General features: G+C 39.1%; 1 protein-coding gene across 3 annotated transcripts; it reads right to left on the reverse strand.

Moving 5' to 3' along the window:
- Positions 1-511: 511 nt before the first annotated feature.
- MDM2 (MDM2 proto-oncogene) lies at positions 512-16017 on the reverse strand. Of its 3 annotated transcripts, none has more exons than XM_026866237.1 (9): positions 15942-16015; positions 15467-15600; positions 15270-15319; positions 13898-13965; positions 13664-13754; positions 11041-11198; positions 9924-10079; positions 8272-8349; positions 512-6800 (listed from the first exon to the last, which is right to left on the reverse strand). In XM_026866237.1, the coding sequence occupies exons 1-9, from the start codon at positions 15948-15950 to the stop codon at positions 6231-6233; spliced, it is 1314 nt and encodes a 437-aa protein (XP_026722038.1). In that variant the 5' UTR covers positions 15951-16015; the 3' UTR covers positions 512-6230. The 3 variants fall into 3 exon arrangements, with proteins under 3 accessions (XP_026722038.1, XP_026722030.1, XP_026722049.1); XM_026866229.1 differs by having other exon boundaries at positions 11041-11201; XM_026866248.1 differs by lacking the exon at positions 15467-15600 and having other exon boundaries at positions 11041-11201; positions 15942-16017.
- Between the last annotated feature and the right edge of the window lie 551 nt (positions 16018-16568).

Consider the following 16568-nt stretch of genomic DNA (forward strand, 5'->3'; position numbering starts at 1 on the left):
ATACATAAGAAAAAACACAGGAATGCAGTTAATCTTTTGATGCCTTTTTAAACACACCACCTTTACTGAGACAGCACTCGTGCCTGCCACACCAGGCCCCGCCACCTGCCGGTGAAGTTGTAAATGCACTTCAGAAATTGAAAGAGCAATGCCGATTTGGAGTGAGTGCTGTGTAGACACAGTACTGGTTTTTGAATGTTTTCATCATCTCAGTTTGAATTTTGTACCTTTTACTCCCCCTCTTAACTGCTGTGGGTTGTCTACCAGTCAGAGTAGGTAATTACCCGCTACTCCCACCACTGATACTTGGTTCTGATTCTGTCACTTAGAGCAGGAAGTAGAGAGCCCTTGAGTTGAAAATCTCCCAAAAGTATGAAACCTGTGAGAAGCGAGCAGCTGAGTGAGGGTAGAAAGAGCCTGTGTGCTGGCCCACAGAATTAAAAATGGGTATGGAAACCATGCAGCAGAACTTCTAACAATCAAGTCATTGACATGAAAAAAGAACAGGAAGGAATATATAAACAAATCTTTATTTAAAGCTCTTAAATGCAAAGTAACATTTTGTTTCCTCAGAAAAGGAAAAACTGAAAACTGAAATACAAAGGCAGTACACATGAAAGTTATTCTCATCAGTGGATCTATACTTTGTGCAATTTGAGCAGATATTTGTATTTTAATTGTTACTGATTGTGGTAGTACATGCACTAGGTACCCAGAAGGTGCGCACCGTGACAAGTTCTTGAAAGCGTGGTCATCTAGGAGTAGTGGCAAAATTGCATAGCTATTTAAATTCACTATAAACCAGTCTATTTTACCAGCATTCCAGCTACATGTAGTCAGACAACAAGGTCAATCTTTGCTTTTGGAAAAACTATTTGGTATTGGTTTAGGTATTATGTAATCATGTTGACAGCCATTAATTTAGCTCAAAACCAAGAACTGTCCTTTAAAATCAGGCTCTTAAGTTAAAGGAGCATCTACTCAGAAGGGGACACAACACCTTTTTAAGTATCACCAACAAGTTTTACATGTAGTATATATACACACACAAACACATTACAGAGGCATTCACCTGAAGCTTTCAGTCAGCTGTGCTAATTGAACAAAAAAGCAGCACAGTTAAAAGCAACCATTTTTCACGTTCAGTAAGTGCAATCCTCGGTTAAAAGATACCTTAAGCCCAGGTTTCAGGGTGGGGTGGTGGTTTTTGCTTTACATTGCTTGCGCAACCTTTAAATGACAAGTAACTTAAGGCTTTGACTCAGGTGTGGATGGGCTGGAAAGGTCTGTTTGCGGGGTGGGCAGAGACCCACCCGCGCCAGCCGGGAGAGCTGATGCCCTAGCGAAGCGCTGGCCTACGGGAGCCAGGGCCCTGCGCTCCAGAGTACAACCCTGCTCTGTCACGCACTTCGTTACGCGAGTACAGGAGTGACCCTCGAGACACCCAAAGCCTACATCCACCTGCTGGCACTGCAAACGACTGAGAGCATCCAAGAGAGCAGAGAACAGGGCTGAACACTGCCCTCCTGCGCCTCCCCTGCACTTCTGGGTGCTCCTTCCCGCAGGGGAAGCACCACAACAGCAAATGCCCCTTTTTAGGCTGAATGTGGCAATTTAACATGCTGAGTAAGTTACCTGCTTGAAAATGATAAACATTACTTCTAGAGTTACACCCCAACACAACAGCAGCTTTAGATTAAGACAGGGAAGAAAAGTTCTTCACCCCTATATTAATCCTATTTATTCATTTCAGTCTATTTAGTTTCATTATGCTTCTAAATTTTCTAATCTCTCTTTTGTAAGAACACAACTTTCTGCAACAATTACTCTTTTTGATGAGGAACTGGTTTTCCCTCATATTAGTCTTTAAGGGGAAAAATCAGCCTGAAGTCTTGCATGTGGCTTCATACCCAGACATTTCAGACAGCAACATTTGAACAAATTTACAGCGATCACAATTCAGTGATAAAAACTGTACCATGTGGTTAGAATAAATGTAGCACTTTTCATCAATTAAAATTTTGTAGCATTTTCACCCTTTCTAAATCAACCTGCTAACTGAGGCAGCAGCCACAGGTCCCTGGTGCAGACAGCCCAGGACACATTTCTTCCAGCAGGCTCGTTAGTAACACTAGAACACTAGAGGGGCGCTGCTCCACAAAAAGCATCATCTTTGCAGTGTGAATGTTCAATATAATCAGCAATCCGGCTACATCTGTTTCAGTTGTGCATGTTTTTTAAAGGACAAAAGCAGCAGACTTCATAACTAATGTATCTTAAGTGAAGACTCTGTGTTAAAGGTTCTCAAATATAATATTCAACGCTTCCAGGCTTTTTAGGAAAAGTCAGCTGAAACAAAGCAATTTTGCCATGTGCCTCGAGTACTTCACTTTGCACTTTGCTTCCTTGGGTTGAGCTGAATTTCAATACTAATAAACAGCTACATAGGTGAAAAAGTCTCTAATCAAAAAGTGAGTTTATTGTGCTTTATACAAAAGAATAAATGCAAGTTCTTGTAGCATTTGTATGTAACAACTGTCTACCTGAAGTACACGAAGGAACAAAGACAATTACTGAATATTGTGTACTGTCACGTTTTGTCAGCATCTGGCCACCCCTCCAGCTTTCTTGGTCACGCGTGCAAAGACAAAAGCATTTACCACCCACTGCAAATTAACCTTGAAACCTCCCCTCCCCCCAGCTTCCAGAGCATCACCTCCACTGTCACCAACACAACAAAGCCATCAGTCAGCTTCGCGGCTGTTGCACTCGGGCATGCTGAAGCATTCCAAAAGAAAAAACGAACACCATCAAAATATTTTCACTTTGCTAATGTTGCATCAACCTCCACCTATGTTTAATAAATGTTGTTCAGGTTCAATGCAGAAGGTGTTTTACGGGAAGAAAAAAAGAAAACAAAGCCATAAATCTTCCTATGCCCCTCTTCATCTGAATATAATCTGAATATTTATTTTAATGCTACAATTTCTTAAATACTCTTCTTGTGACTGTGATGAACTATGCATATTTATGTATCTACATAGGTACCAATAAATTAAATCTCAAACCACTGTAAACACAAGAATATTTACAAACTGCAATAAATTAAAGATTAAAATGTGTACGATTATATATAAGGATCTCAAAGACCTCACCAAGTAAAGAACAACTGTCAACTTCTGAGTTGGCTGCTACCCAAGGCCAGAAAGAACAGGGTGATGATAAACACCAGGTTGGTCACCCCCTACTCCCACACACCCAACGATTTCAGCCTTTCAGGCTGCAGGACCGGGACCACAGCACCACATATACACACCCCCAGGCACACCCTTGCCTGCCAGCGTCTCCTACAGGAACTGGAATAGGCACCAATACCCATCACTCCCTCATCTGTAAGGCATGCTTTGGGGGGAAAAAACCCAAACACACACTGAAGTTTTACCAAAAGTTATCATAAATAATATTAAGCCAGAAAATATAATTAAAACTAGATTCATGCTGACACAGTAGTTTGGCCATAGATGCAGAAATCAAAATTACCCATGTCCCCAGCTTTCTATGGAGCGCAGGGTATTTCCAGGGCTAATTCTCCACAGCAGAAGACATGCTAGGGAAGTACAATTTTAAATCATAAAAGGGAAAATTCATTACACTGCATGCTCTCAGTTTATCTTTTGCTAAAACAGAAAACGTTACTGCAAGATTGTTTCTGAAGAAAAGTCACAAAGCTGAGTGACTGTGAACAGCACAGCTGATCGCTCCGACCATACGTGCCTTTTTGAGAGCCAAATATTTTTTTTAAACACGGAGATCACTCAAGGGGACTGAGTTTTGAATGCCAAGTGCAGGATGGCACAATCTGTCCCAGCAGGAACTAGGCAGGAACAGCTGCTCCCCCCAAACTGCAGTTACACAGCTATCCCAATGACTGAAGGGAAGGCATCACCCTGAAAAAGGGCAAGACACAGGGAAGACAAAGCAATGGATGTTTTTTTAAGTACAGTCCCCATGTTATCAACGCTTCTCCCAAATATACACGTCTACAGTTCTCAGCTGCAGATTCCAGAGTGTGGTATGACTGCTCTTTGGTTCTGACCTGCAGATGCAATGGAAGAGCCTCTGCCAAGCTTCACTGCACTTACGTTTATCAAATCAAAAATTAAGAATAATATGAAGCAGTGTAAATTAAGGCAGGTAGCCATCTATCAGAAGCATCCCTACTTGAAAAATTTAAATATCTTCCCAAAGGACTTCTCTATCTGAGGCTGAAGGATTATCAAATCCCATTAAAGTTTCCTGCTGACTAAAGAATTTCAAGAACTTCCAGCTACCTGCTGTCGCTTTACAAATTGCAAGGGGCAAGAAATTTGCAAGTAAGAAGCTGAAGAAACATATACAAATGGGGGTTTTTTGTTTAGTTAAAATTAATTATGGTAAAACTTCTGATATCAGTATCTTTTAGTAGTATTTTTCAAACACTGGCTCAAATGTACAAACAAAACATGACTGAAGCTGGTAATTCAGCCTTACCTATGGCAGTATTTCTCTGTGGGCAGGTACCAACAAAGTCTCTCCTGGACAGCGTTATGTCCTCTTCCTAGGTACTTCCTTGTCTCCCAGGTGTCTACAGCCCCAGTTTACAGAGGAACTATTTCAGCTCTGACATGAAGGTAATTATAGCAGTGAAAGTCTCTGTGCTAGCATGCAGGTGTCAACAGTTTTGTACTGGTGGTGGTAAGGAAGCTGTTTAGCCTGCCGGGTGGTAACGCAGCACAAGTTCTGCATTTAGGCTACATCTCCATTCTTGGCCCTCCCTGGCTAGTTATTTGCCATTGCAACTACCTGTAAAATTAAAAGGTGCTAAAAACATAACAATTCCTCTCGTAACTAGTTTTCCAAAGGAATAAATACAACTCACTGGTACAGAAATTTTCCATCTGAAAGAGAGCTCAGGTGAGCTATCTAACTATCCTGAAGATACTTGAGCTTACAATAACATACACCTGCCACCTACTCTGAACGCACCAACAGAACCGAGTCAGTGAGTAGACTCATTACAAAAGGAACTGATAAATCTCACTAAGTTTTTGACAAAGTACATTGAGGAGACAGGATCTAAAAGCAGTAAAGGACCGGTCCAATGAGAGCAATTTTGAGTTGGCCAAACACCTTGCAAGAGATTTTCAGAATTCTTGTGATACAGTGTAAGTTGGGAAATCTCCTGAATTTAAAGAATGTCTACGTCAACTAGAACAACACAGCTTATTTGTTGCTGCAGGTGGAGCTGGACATTTATTTTCTTACTATTTTTATTCAAGCGAATGTAGTAATCGAGCTGCATACTATACTGCTGAACTCAAAAGTGCAGAAAAAGAATACAATTGTCCCCTATGATAGCCTAACGACATTACATAGCATCTCCTTCATTTATCTTGCTTGTTTATCTTTTCTCACACTGCTAAAATAATAATCAGGACAGTGCAGACCTCCAAACCCACAAGGCATTCTAAAACCCAGTTTCTCAGGACATTTAAGACATAAAAGCAAGAATGATCTTGGACCAATCACTTCTCAGGACGGACACAGCCATGAAGTTTACAACTCACTCTATAAAAATCAAGATACACAATACCCTTTTTCTATTTCCAAAGCCTTACATTATTTTCTATCACACCTTCTCTCAGCTCATGGCAAGATCTCCCCTGTAATTTGGTTGCTTGGAAGAATTTAAGTTTGGGGAATGAGGGAAACAAGATTCTATTTATTTATTTTATTGACTTATTCAGAGGGTTCTGACTGAGCCTGGTGCTTTCACCAGGCAACAGATCCTGGAATCTGGAAAATCTTCCATCTCCTTAAGAGGAGGAGCTCACATGAACTAACTCTTCAACATGTATCTCCTCCCATAACTACAGAATTTGGGTTTTTAATGTATTAATCCAGGAAAACAAACATCAGTGAACTTGTATGGAACATAAAACACTTGGAAGAGGCAGGCAGTTTACAGGAATTGGTTGCTTCTATTGAGAGAGATTTAAAATCTTCAAGTTGACTTATGAATACTAGGCTAACCTCTTAACAACTCCAGTGCATTTATTTCAGCAATTACTTTTCATACCAAATGTAAAGACACCCAAAATACTAATTTTCCAATAAGCATACAAAAATAGTTTCTTACTCTCTTAACCAGTTTATGAATCTCCTTTTGCTGCTTTCCAGTCACCATCCATCTAACTAAAATAAGTTAGCACAATCATTTGTATGGGCTGCCTGCACACTGGACAGGGTTTGTTCCTCTTCTTAAGTTTCCTGGCACAGGTGAAACATGACATGAGGTGTCCTGTTTTGCCATGTACTATGCAGCCATTTTTAGGTCTGCTCTGACATATGACACAGGGCTCTATGCTGGTAACAGGCAGACTGGATTCCAGGCTCTCCTCTTTGTCTTGCATTTCTCTCTTCTCAGGTTCTTTATAGTCCTCCTGACTGCTACAAAACATGCTACTTGATGTTGATGGCTGGGAATAATCTTCACTTTCCTGAGACTCAGAAATTTGTACTGCTTTATCCTCACTCTCCTCCACAGCTGGTTCCTTATCTTCAGTAATTTTCACTTTCTTGCAGTCAGGAACATCAAAACCTTCTTCAGACTCTAGAAGGAAGGAACCTTCTAATTTGTTCTTTTCCAGTTTATCACTCTTTTCATCTGGAAGCCAGTCCTCACGAAGGGCCCAGCATCTGTGGCAATGCCGTGGAAGCGGAGGGTTCATTTCGCTACATTCGGGACACTTCCAATAATCCTTTAGTGAATCAAAGGTTGGAACAGCTTAGGCTACTCAGAATGCTTACAACTGAAGTATTCAGAGATTACAAAACAATTTATTACTGCCAAAATAATACTTATCTTGAGCTATTGACTTGTTTATAATTTTAAAATTCCAGTTTATAACTTAAAAATTCCATTCATCTTACAGTTCTAGATTAAAATAGTCTTGCTCTCTGATTTTCTTTTTTGCAGCAGATTTGTGAAAGAGGTAAAACAATAATGATTTATTATTTCTTAAGCAAAATGGAAGAAAGCAGACCACAAAAGTCTACAGAGAACCTTGGGAAAAACTTTATGATAAAATGGTCACCATTCCCATTATTTTCAACAGTAGACTTCTGAAATGGAAACTATTCAAGATTGAAGATTCAAGACTGAAGGACATTTAACCTGTGGGATACTAAGCCGCTGGGGTGCTAAACGGCCAGGTGAGGGCACTCTGACACAGAGTATTAGAGAACGGAAAACATTAGTCATTTAAAAAAAAAAAAAAGGGGGGGGGTGGGACACCTGCATCAGTGTCTCAGAGGTTACTCCATACACTATCCTGAAAATAAACCATCTTATTAAAAATACACTTCATTTTTAAGGAGAAAGACCCTTCTTAGAAATATTATATGCCATAGGGGGACTAAAACCAAACCAAACTCATTTTTGAGTCCTGAATAATATTGGTGACATCAAAAGCTTAAAAGACTAATTTTAATTCCCCAAAATAACATGCAAACATATTCTTCCATACATAGGCAGTGCAATGCTTTTAGATGGTGTCTAGCCCTGTGTTTTACACACACAGTAAAGTCCCTGGAACGCTTTAGACAGTTTTTGAGAACAGCTTTATTCAAGCTTCAACTATGAAAAGCAAACATAAAGATACACCATGTTTTAATTTCGGTGTACGCTTTTTAAAAAAATACACCCACATATTTTGCCTCAAACCCCTGAACTTATTCCCACACTTCAAGAATGGTCTCAGAATATTTTAATTTTACAGTACTGTTCTGAAAACAGATTTGCCTTCACATCTGTATACTACAGATTCCTTTATTCAGGTTGGACAATAAAACCAGATATTATGATTTATAGGAAGAGTTTTGTAAACACACATCTAAGACTTTTTTATTGTGTGTGTGCAAAAAGTCTTATTTTGAGTCCAAGTAATTTCCTTCCATTAAGTCAGTGAAACTAAGCTAGTGTGGAGTTTTCTTTTAATGGATTAAGAGGTTTACCAATTTAAAAAAAAAAAAAAAAAAAAATTAAGTTCCTTAGTAATCACACATTCATTAAAATATTGTCTTGGAATCTTCAAGCATAGAAGAAAAAAGTCAGCTTAATTTTTTTTAAAAAAAAAAATCACTGGTAGCAACAGAATTCATCTATACTCCTTGATCTAGTCTGCCAATTCTCCCAATTTATGATGCTTTGTCAGTCAAGTTTTTACTCACAGCTAAAGAGATCTCTGGATCTTCATCAAATGAATCAGCATCACTGTCTTCATCCTGGTAAATAGTCAGCTGATATACCTGGTTTAAGTAAAAAGAGTATTGATGTTAACTCGGTTTTGGCATTCAGTTAAAAGTCTGATAGATTTTTAATCTGATTTTCTGATAGACTTTTAATCAAATGTAATAACGCATATATGTTAATTTATATATGTTTATTTACATTAGCAATAACTTCACAAAACCTGATGACTGGCTTGGGGGAAAAGAATTCTGCTCACACATCTAACACACAGTTTGAAGAAAGATGTAGACTAGACCAACAGAATTTTCTAGAGCACAGGTGATCCTTTCCCTCCACTCAGCACTGGTGAGGCCACACCTGGAGCACTGTGTACATGAGAGATATCCAGAGCTACTGGAGAGAGTCCAGCGAAGGACCACACTAAGATTATTAACAGCTTGGAGAAGAGAAAGCTCAGGGGGTGGAGGGGTTTATCCATACATATAAATAAGTGAAAGGAGGATGTAAAGACAGAGCCAGGCTCTTTTCAGCGGTGTCCAGCGACAGGACAAGAGGCAGTAGACACAAATTAAAATGCAGGAAGTTCTTTCTGAATGTCAGGAGACGCTTTGTTACTGTGAAGGAGGCTGAGCACTTGGCATAGGTTGCCCTGAGCAGCTGTGGAGCCTCCATCCTTGGGAGATACTCAAAAGTCATCTGGACATGGCCCTGAGCAATCAGCTCTGCTTGAGCCAGGGGTGTGGACAAGATGACCTCCAGAGGCCCCTTCCAACCTCAACTGTTCAGTAATTCTCAACACTGCTGTTTGGAAGCAGAGGCACACCCAAATCATTGTCTTATCTCAGGGTGCAGCTCCACAGCACTGCAACCCAGAGTACATCAGTACAGTCAGTCCCACTCAGTCTCTCAAGTATCACAATCATGTACGTCCCTGGCAAACTCTGCCTCTGGTACTTACCAAGTCTCATCATGAACCAATTCATCTCTTTGAAGTAACAGAAAACTAACACCCCACCCCCCCCCAAAAAAAAATTCCCCACTTCATTCCTGACATTCCAGGTATCTGGATCTCTTGAAAATAATGGTAATCACAATTTTACTGTCTTCCTGCCTCCCACTGAAAACTTCTAAAATTGTGTTTCAGCATCTCTATGGAATATTTATATTCATAGAGGCAAATGATTCAGAAATATCCCTTTGCAAATAGTTACTAGGAAAATTTTCATTTGGTATCAAAAGTACTGTCAAAGCTCAACAAATACTTCTGTAATTTAAAATGTAGAAATAGATGTAAGTACAAATGCTGCCTTTAACTCCCAACAGCTACTGAGTGACATTAAACAGACAAGACTTTTCCAGGCTGTCCAGAGTCTGTTTCAGAGCCTGCGGAAAGTCTTAGCACTGTTCTAGCTACTGTGTGGCGGGTATATACTGGTGATCCCACTGCACAGGCATGTAATTTGATTTCAGAACGACTGGGTGCAGTTTGTGACATAGCACATGCAGTCCTGAAATAAACCTGAAGAGCTATGTCTTCTTGTTGGCATCTCAACATGAAGTATTCCCCTAAGTTCCGTTCCCGTCTCACCATCCCCAGTCAAAAAAAATCCCAAATAAAACAAGTATGTACCTCATCATCTTCATCTGTGAGCTCCTGTCCTTCTTCATTATGGCTATAATCTTCTGAATATATAGACTCAACTTCAAACTCTACACTGAACTGGTCTGAAACAGAACTGTGCTCAAACCAATCAGAGTTTTCGCTTAATGAACTGGCATCTAGATCCTGAAAAAAAGAATGCAGCTATTCAATCTCACCAGTCTGTAACCATAACCGTTACTGTTGAGATGGCTTGTGAAACAAAGTTTAATTAGCTATGGAAGAAATGAGACCAGCTGCTGTTATAACATCTTTTGTGAGACAAACATTATAGGTAGGTAAAAATAAAGCTGGATCTAAAAGCCATTTTTTGGCTCTGCAGTAAGAGGCTGCAGTCAACCTTCGGCCAGCGTGAAGACAACAGCTACTATTTCACAAAGGCTCTCCTAAAAAGTGAAAGAGCACATGCAAGAAGATGCTGTCTTTTGGCTGTGTGTCGTTAAATTCTCTATTCTCATCAGCTTTTATGTTGAGAGAGTGGCCAAACAATTATAAAATAGCAAGAGTGAAGATACAGTATTAAGTTCTGTCAATTCAGAATACAGTACATGATTAGGAATACTGTTAATTTAGTTCTTCATAACTTAGCCTAACCACAGATAATTTGCCTCGTGTTTGCTCAAAACAGCAATAAAAAACAGTAAAAGCTTGGAAAATTAATACAGCCTATCGTCAGGGCACTACCGTGTACAGCTGCCAAAGCTGTACCAGAACTACCAACTATTCCAAACTATGGAACATTTGGGAATCTGTAACTGCTTTTCTTCTCTCAGCATCTGAGAAATACTTATTTTAAAACACAAAATGTATCTGCCATTTTTTCAATACTTGCCAAGCAGTAAGAATCTGTTTTTTTAAAGAACATTCCAAGTTAATATTTTTAAAAATTTAACTTCAGCTTCCTCAGCAGATCTATGAAAGACCCCACTCCAACCACACGCCAACTTTTCTTTCAGCCTCTTTTCTCTCTTTAGACACCGCTAAAGGCACTGCTGCTTTTAATTAAGAACATGATGGTTTAAGATGCCTATTTGCACTTGTGGTTATCTGCAAAATTTGTACCACAAAAATATATATTTTGACTTACAGGGATGGAAAGAGAATCTGTTGAATCACTGCTATTGCTTCTTTCACGGCACAGACCACTGACTACACACCATGAGAGACTTTCATCAAACGTCAACGAAATGCTGTCTGACTTGTGTCGTTTTCTTCTGTCACTATGCAGATCATCTGAAGAATTTTCTTCTGGGCACATTCAAGAATTTTTATTACTCCAAAAACATCTATGCAATGTGCAGTTTTGAATATTCTTAACAGAAGCTTAAAATATCATTTACTTATATAGGAATTTAAGAAAAATAAAGTCATTCAGTATTCCTGAAACCAGTATTTCAGGGGCTGGCTTTCCCCACTTGTCCCATCAGTACAGCTTGTAAATGGCAGTCTCCACATGCAGGAAATAAAATAATTGCAAATTTGGAAGCATTTTTACTCCACACGTGACACATTAAACCCCTAATTTTAAGAAATACAGTTAAGATCTTAGCTCTTTTAGCTCCCTCTAAAGTCAGTAGACAGAAAGGCACTTTCAGAGGGCTTCCCAGTCCATCCCAGAATTTGCAGGGAGACAGAAAAACTAGCTCCTAGGTCACATGCAGACAGAGGACTCTATGGTAAGCAAGGGAAGTTCAGGTTCAAGTTTCAGACACCTCAACAAATTTATCAGTTAGTATTTCCACTATATGTAATTGTATTTACTCAACAGGATTCCGGTAACAAACCATTATGACTTTCACCACACAGTACCAAGAAAATCTTCAAGGCATACCATGTAAAAATCGAACCCTGAAAGCATCGCTTTAAGCTGTGCTTATTAAATATGTTTGGTTTGAAGGCAGAAAGGCAATGCTTTTCAAATACATCGTGTTTTGAAACAATCACCTACAGTAGCACAAGGAGTAGGGGGACAGCATTTTAGGGGTAGGTAAGTCAAAAATTCAGCTCCACTGACTTTCAGAGTGTTTAGCAAGAAACAATTTTATTTAAAAGGGCACTGCAAAGTCAGTATGCAAGTGCAGCAGAGTGAAAACTCCCCAAGAAGCCTGACAACTTGGTTCAACAGGCCTCAGTAAGAGCCTGCTGCCCCCCTACAGGTGCCTTCTGCACCCACCCTCTATTGCCCAGCTTCTCCCTTGCCCTGCAAAACACACCCTGACAATCCATGAGTCTTGAAGTCTTGAATCTTTCATTGCAAAAGAAAAGAGAACAAAACACTTGTACATACTTTGAGACTTCTCTTACTTTCCCTTGGTGCTTCTTGGCTCAGCCCCTCTCTTTTCTTTTTCCGCCCTGAGAGCCCCACCAAATTTGGTGCCCCCAGGCACAAGGGTTGCTCCTGTCCATCGTTGTCCTCATTTAGTTGTCATGGCTCCATGCTGTACTGATACTGTATCACCACAAGGTTTCTATACACTATATAAGCGGCTCCAAAGGAGCCGCTACCATCCCAATTTAACAAGAATAGTGGTTTAAAAAGAAGATTTCCTATAAATTAGAAAAAAAGTGTATATAAAAACACTATATTAAAAGAACTTTTAAGGTTGTAACAAACTAATAAATGGATGCAAAGACAAGAGTTAATAATCAAACCTACAATAAGTAAGCACAACACAGGGCCTTATGAGCTCTGGGTCACGCCTAAATATTACAGGTTATGATGTTTAACCTAGACTTTCCATCCGTTCACCAGTTTTTGTTACAACATTAAAACGTTCTTTTAATTTAGTGCAAACCGCTCAGCAACACAGCACAGTTTTTGGACTGACTAACATAACAGCGGCCTATGATGAACACAAAAAAATACTACACAAAAGCTGAGGAACTGAAAAATGTTCCCAGGCAAGTGAAGAAAATGAAGTTCTATGCAGTGACAGAAGGTTTTCACTGCCCAGGTAATTACAACCACCAACTCATGGGGTAACAGAAGTAAGCGATGGAACTAACTAATGTAAGAAATTCCGCAGAATAGTATTTAAGTAGAACTGTAGAGAACACTTCCATTGAGAAACTTATTCAGCTTTATGCTGACCAGCTTCTTATTTGCTAATTACTGGAAGAAACATTCCACGTTTTGAAAATGTATTTGCCAGTGACTACTGAATAACCACAGTAGAGAGGAGACAAACACGATGCTTAAGTCACCAAATGTTTTTTAAAAAGTGCTTAATGAATGGCCAGGTACCTAAACATATCCAAAATCATTCCATGTTACTACCAGACCTCTGACATCTGTCACCAATTGAAATCCAACAAAAACTGGGTTTAGACAGCAAACAAAATGTAAAGTTTTGTGACTGTCTACAGAGGGAATTGAATTAACTTGACTTCATTAGTCTATTACAAAGTGTTCTCATCATGAAGGTAACACAACTGATGAAGACTTGCTGATGGAAACAAGGTTAACAGACCATGGAACAAGTTATTCCTTCATCTTACTAACAGTTCCAGTGACCAAAACTGTAACGTGACACTAAAGCAATGCAAGGAATTGTGTATTCCTACCAGACTGAACATTTAGTTTCAGATAAGCAGATAAACATGAACAGTTATTTGTCAGCATCTTTCAAGGTCAGTAAGGCAACTGAATGTACTTTTTTTTTTCAAGTGGCCATCCTATTGAAAGCTTTGCATCATAAGTCTGCACATACCAGATTCACTGTGTGTTCTCCTCCTAGAAGAGGTAGTTGGTCGGGAAGTCACGTTTGAAGTCTCCTTCTCGTCTAACTCTTGCACAGATTCCTGCTTAAGAGAAATACTGAGTAAGCCTAAGCATGAATACAAAGTAAGAGGCTAGAATTTGCATCTAACCCACTGGCAGTATCATGTGATACTAAAAAGAATTTACATCTCAGGATTTTAAAAAGAAAAAAAAAAAAAATCACCTTTACAACATTTGCTTCTTCAAGTTGAAATCTGGCATCATCCTCAGGTGTGTCAGCAAGCCTAGAGTCTGAAACAAAACAAAAAGCTGTAATACAGCACAGCAGAAAAAGTCAATTTCAGGCTCAAAAACAGTAGAGTAAAAGCAAGGGACAGAAGTTAACCGCACACAGCATTTACAAAGTAAATTCTAAACAAAACTTACAATACAGACATTTTTCAATGATGGAAAAAAACCAGCTCCATTCTATTGCTTTTCAGGTGTGTGCAGCACTTTTCCTGATAACATTACTGAAGTGAGAAAGTGGGGAGGAAGAAGAAATCTTAACTGCAAAGTAGCTCAGGATTTTATTACAGATGCCTTCAAATGAAAGCTGTGCATTAACTGGGATTCTGCAGATAGGAAAGAATACAGGCAGAAAATATTTCATACTTCTTCCTCTACAAAGCATATTTTTACTAGCTATCACCCTATGGGAACACTGAATTGAAAAGGCATTAAATAGAAGAAAAATTAACTATTATTATATATGCTTATTACCAGACAGACCCTGAATTAATAAATTATCTTTCCAGAAAAGAATCTGAGAGGTAATTTAAGTTTGGAAGCATAAGAATAGAGGATAATAGAGCATATTTCCCATCTTCAGCAGCTGAATACTTGCCTTTAGGAAGAATCAGAAACAAAGGGCATCTTAACACGGATTTAGAAGCCAATTTAGAAAATGGCTTCCATTGTTCAACTTCTGGTTCACTCCTTGTATCAGTCAAAAATTAGAGCTATACTGAGCACTTCTATATGGCAGGAAAGATGACTGTATGTAACAATTCTCCATTTATGGAGCGGCTATCCAGAAAGTTACCACAAAGCTCCTTTTTTAATTATACAGACCTTTTAGAATAGGACTCTGTAGCTGAGGGTGACCAATTCTAAATGCACTCTACATTAAGTTTTGAAAATTAAACCAAAACACTAACAGAAAGAATGAAAAGCATTTGCCCTGACTTCGTTGCTGGCACAAGTTCAAGAAGCTGATTCTTTTTATGTTGTTGAGGGCCTTATCTGTAAGAACTAGAAGCAAATGACTAATTTTTCAATTTAGTGCTCTCTGTGTTCAGCCGCGATTGTGCCTGTTCTTGTTCTAGTTCAATAAAATTACCCAAATATTGTTCAGATATTTTTTCTCCCCCAGAATAAACAAGTGTTTGCTTTGATTCACTATTTGTGATTGCTCCAGACTGCAGTGTGTAAAGCCAAATCTAGTTATGGAGAGATCGATGTTATCTGATCACTACATGCAGGATGCATTAAGTTAAGTTATATTTTTCCTAATACTATTTCCCAAAACAAAACATCCTCCCAAACTAGCTTACCTTGTTGATTGATTGCTATCAAATTTCTGGAAATCATTGAATATAGTCTCCTTAGAAGGGGATAAAGAAAGAGATGTTGCAAGTTAGGTACATGTAATTAGAGAGCTTATCATCTTTGAAGATGCAAAGAGTTTAAAAAGGCCATACGCATCACGTTCTCCATTATTTCAGACTCGCAGAAAAGAATCCCCTTTTACCTGTGTTCTTTTACTGAAAAGCTTGTTACTCCAAATAAATCCCCCAGGAGATCATTTGCACAGTGTACAATATGTTGCTGTTTTTCATCATATAATTGTTTAGACATAATATATTGTCCAAGATAGAATATTACCTGTAAAATAAATGACATACACATACATTAAATACCCAGGTTCCTGTTTCAAGTCTATGAGAAAACACACTACATTAATTGAGATTTGCTCTTCTCACTGCTATTTCTATCTACCATTGCCCAAGCACTCTGTTGTTCTGCTGATCGACAAAATATTTTTGTTCAGACTGAGAAACTTTAGCTAAACACCACCTAACGAGTCAGCAGGAGAATAAAAACAATACCTTGTCTCAACATCTTCTACCTAACCTGTGAACTACACTGCCACCCATTAACCCAAAACAAAAGAACAACCTATCTGTACTCCCCGTAATCTACCTTTAGTGATTAAAGGTACTCACCTCCTTCATAGTAAAAGTGTCCTTTTCTGCACCAGCTAACTTTAACAACTTCAACAACAGTGGCTTCGGTTTAACCTGTGTGGGGAAGAAAAGAAACTATGCATCAATTATTCAACAAACAAAACTGTATTTATAAGGGTTGGCTTCCTCTTTCTGTATTAATCTGATATACACACAACTGCATTAAAACCCACATACAAGTTTTCTATTTTGCAAAGTTGAAACAACACGAACCCAATCATACTAAACTTCTCATACACTGTACATCTCTGCTCATACCCCGATCTTTTACTGGTACATACATTCCTCGATAAGAGCTACAGGACTCATTTGGTAGTTTCAAGTACAGAGCTGGGATCCGGTGAATTTAGCTTCACTCGTTTAGTCATTACTGTGACTCCCTCAAGGGAAGGAGGGAGGGAGGCAAAGGGATCTCTGACTGTCTCTCGGGTCCAGAGTGCAAGCAACAAAGCAAAACACCAGTCCATCTCTTTCCTAGTCTCTTCCTGTGGCAGTTTCGGGGGCTGCGGTTTTGTGTTTGCCCGCTGGGCTGCTTTACCTCTGAAGACTTAGCTGTGATAAGCACACCCTGTTATTTTCATCGTACTTCAGTCACTTCTATCTCCG

The sequence above is a fragment of the Athene cunicularia genome (assembly GCF_003259725.1).
Source record: "Athene cunicularia isolate RWA chromosome 1 unlocalized genomic scaffold, athCun1 chr1_part2, whole genome shotgun sequence".
NCBI lineage: Eukaryota > Metazoa > Chordata > Aves > Strigiformes > Strigidae > Athene > Athene cunicularia.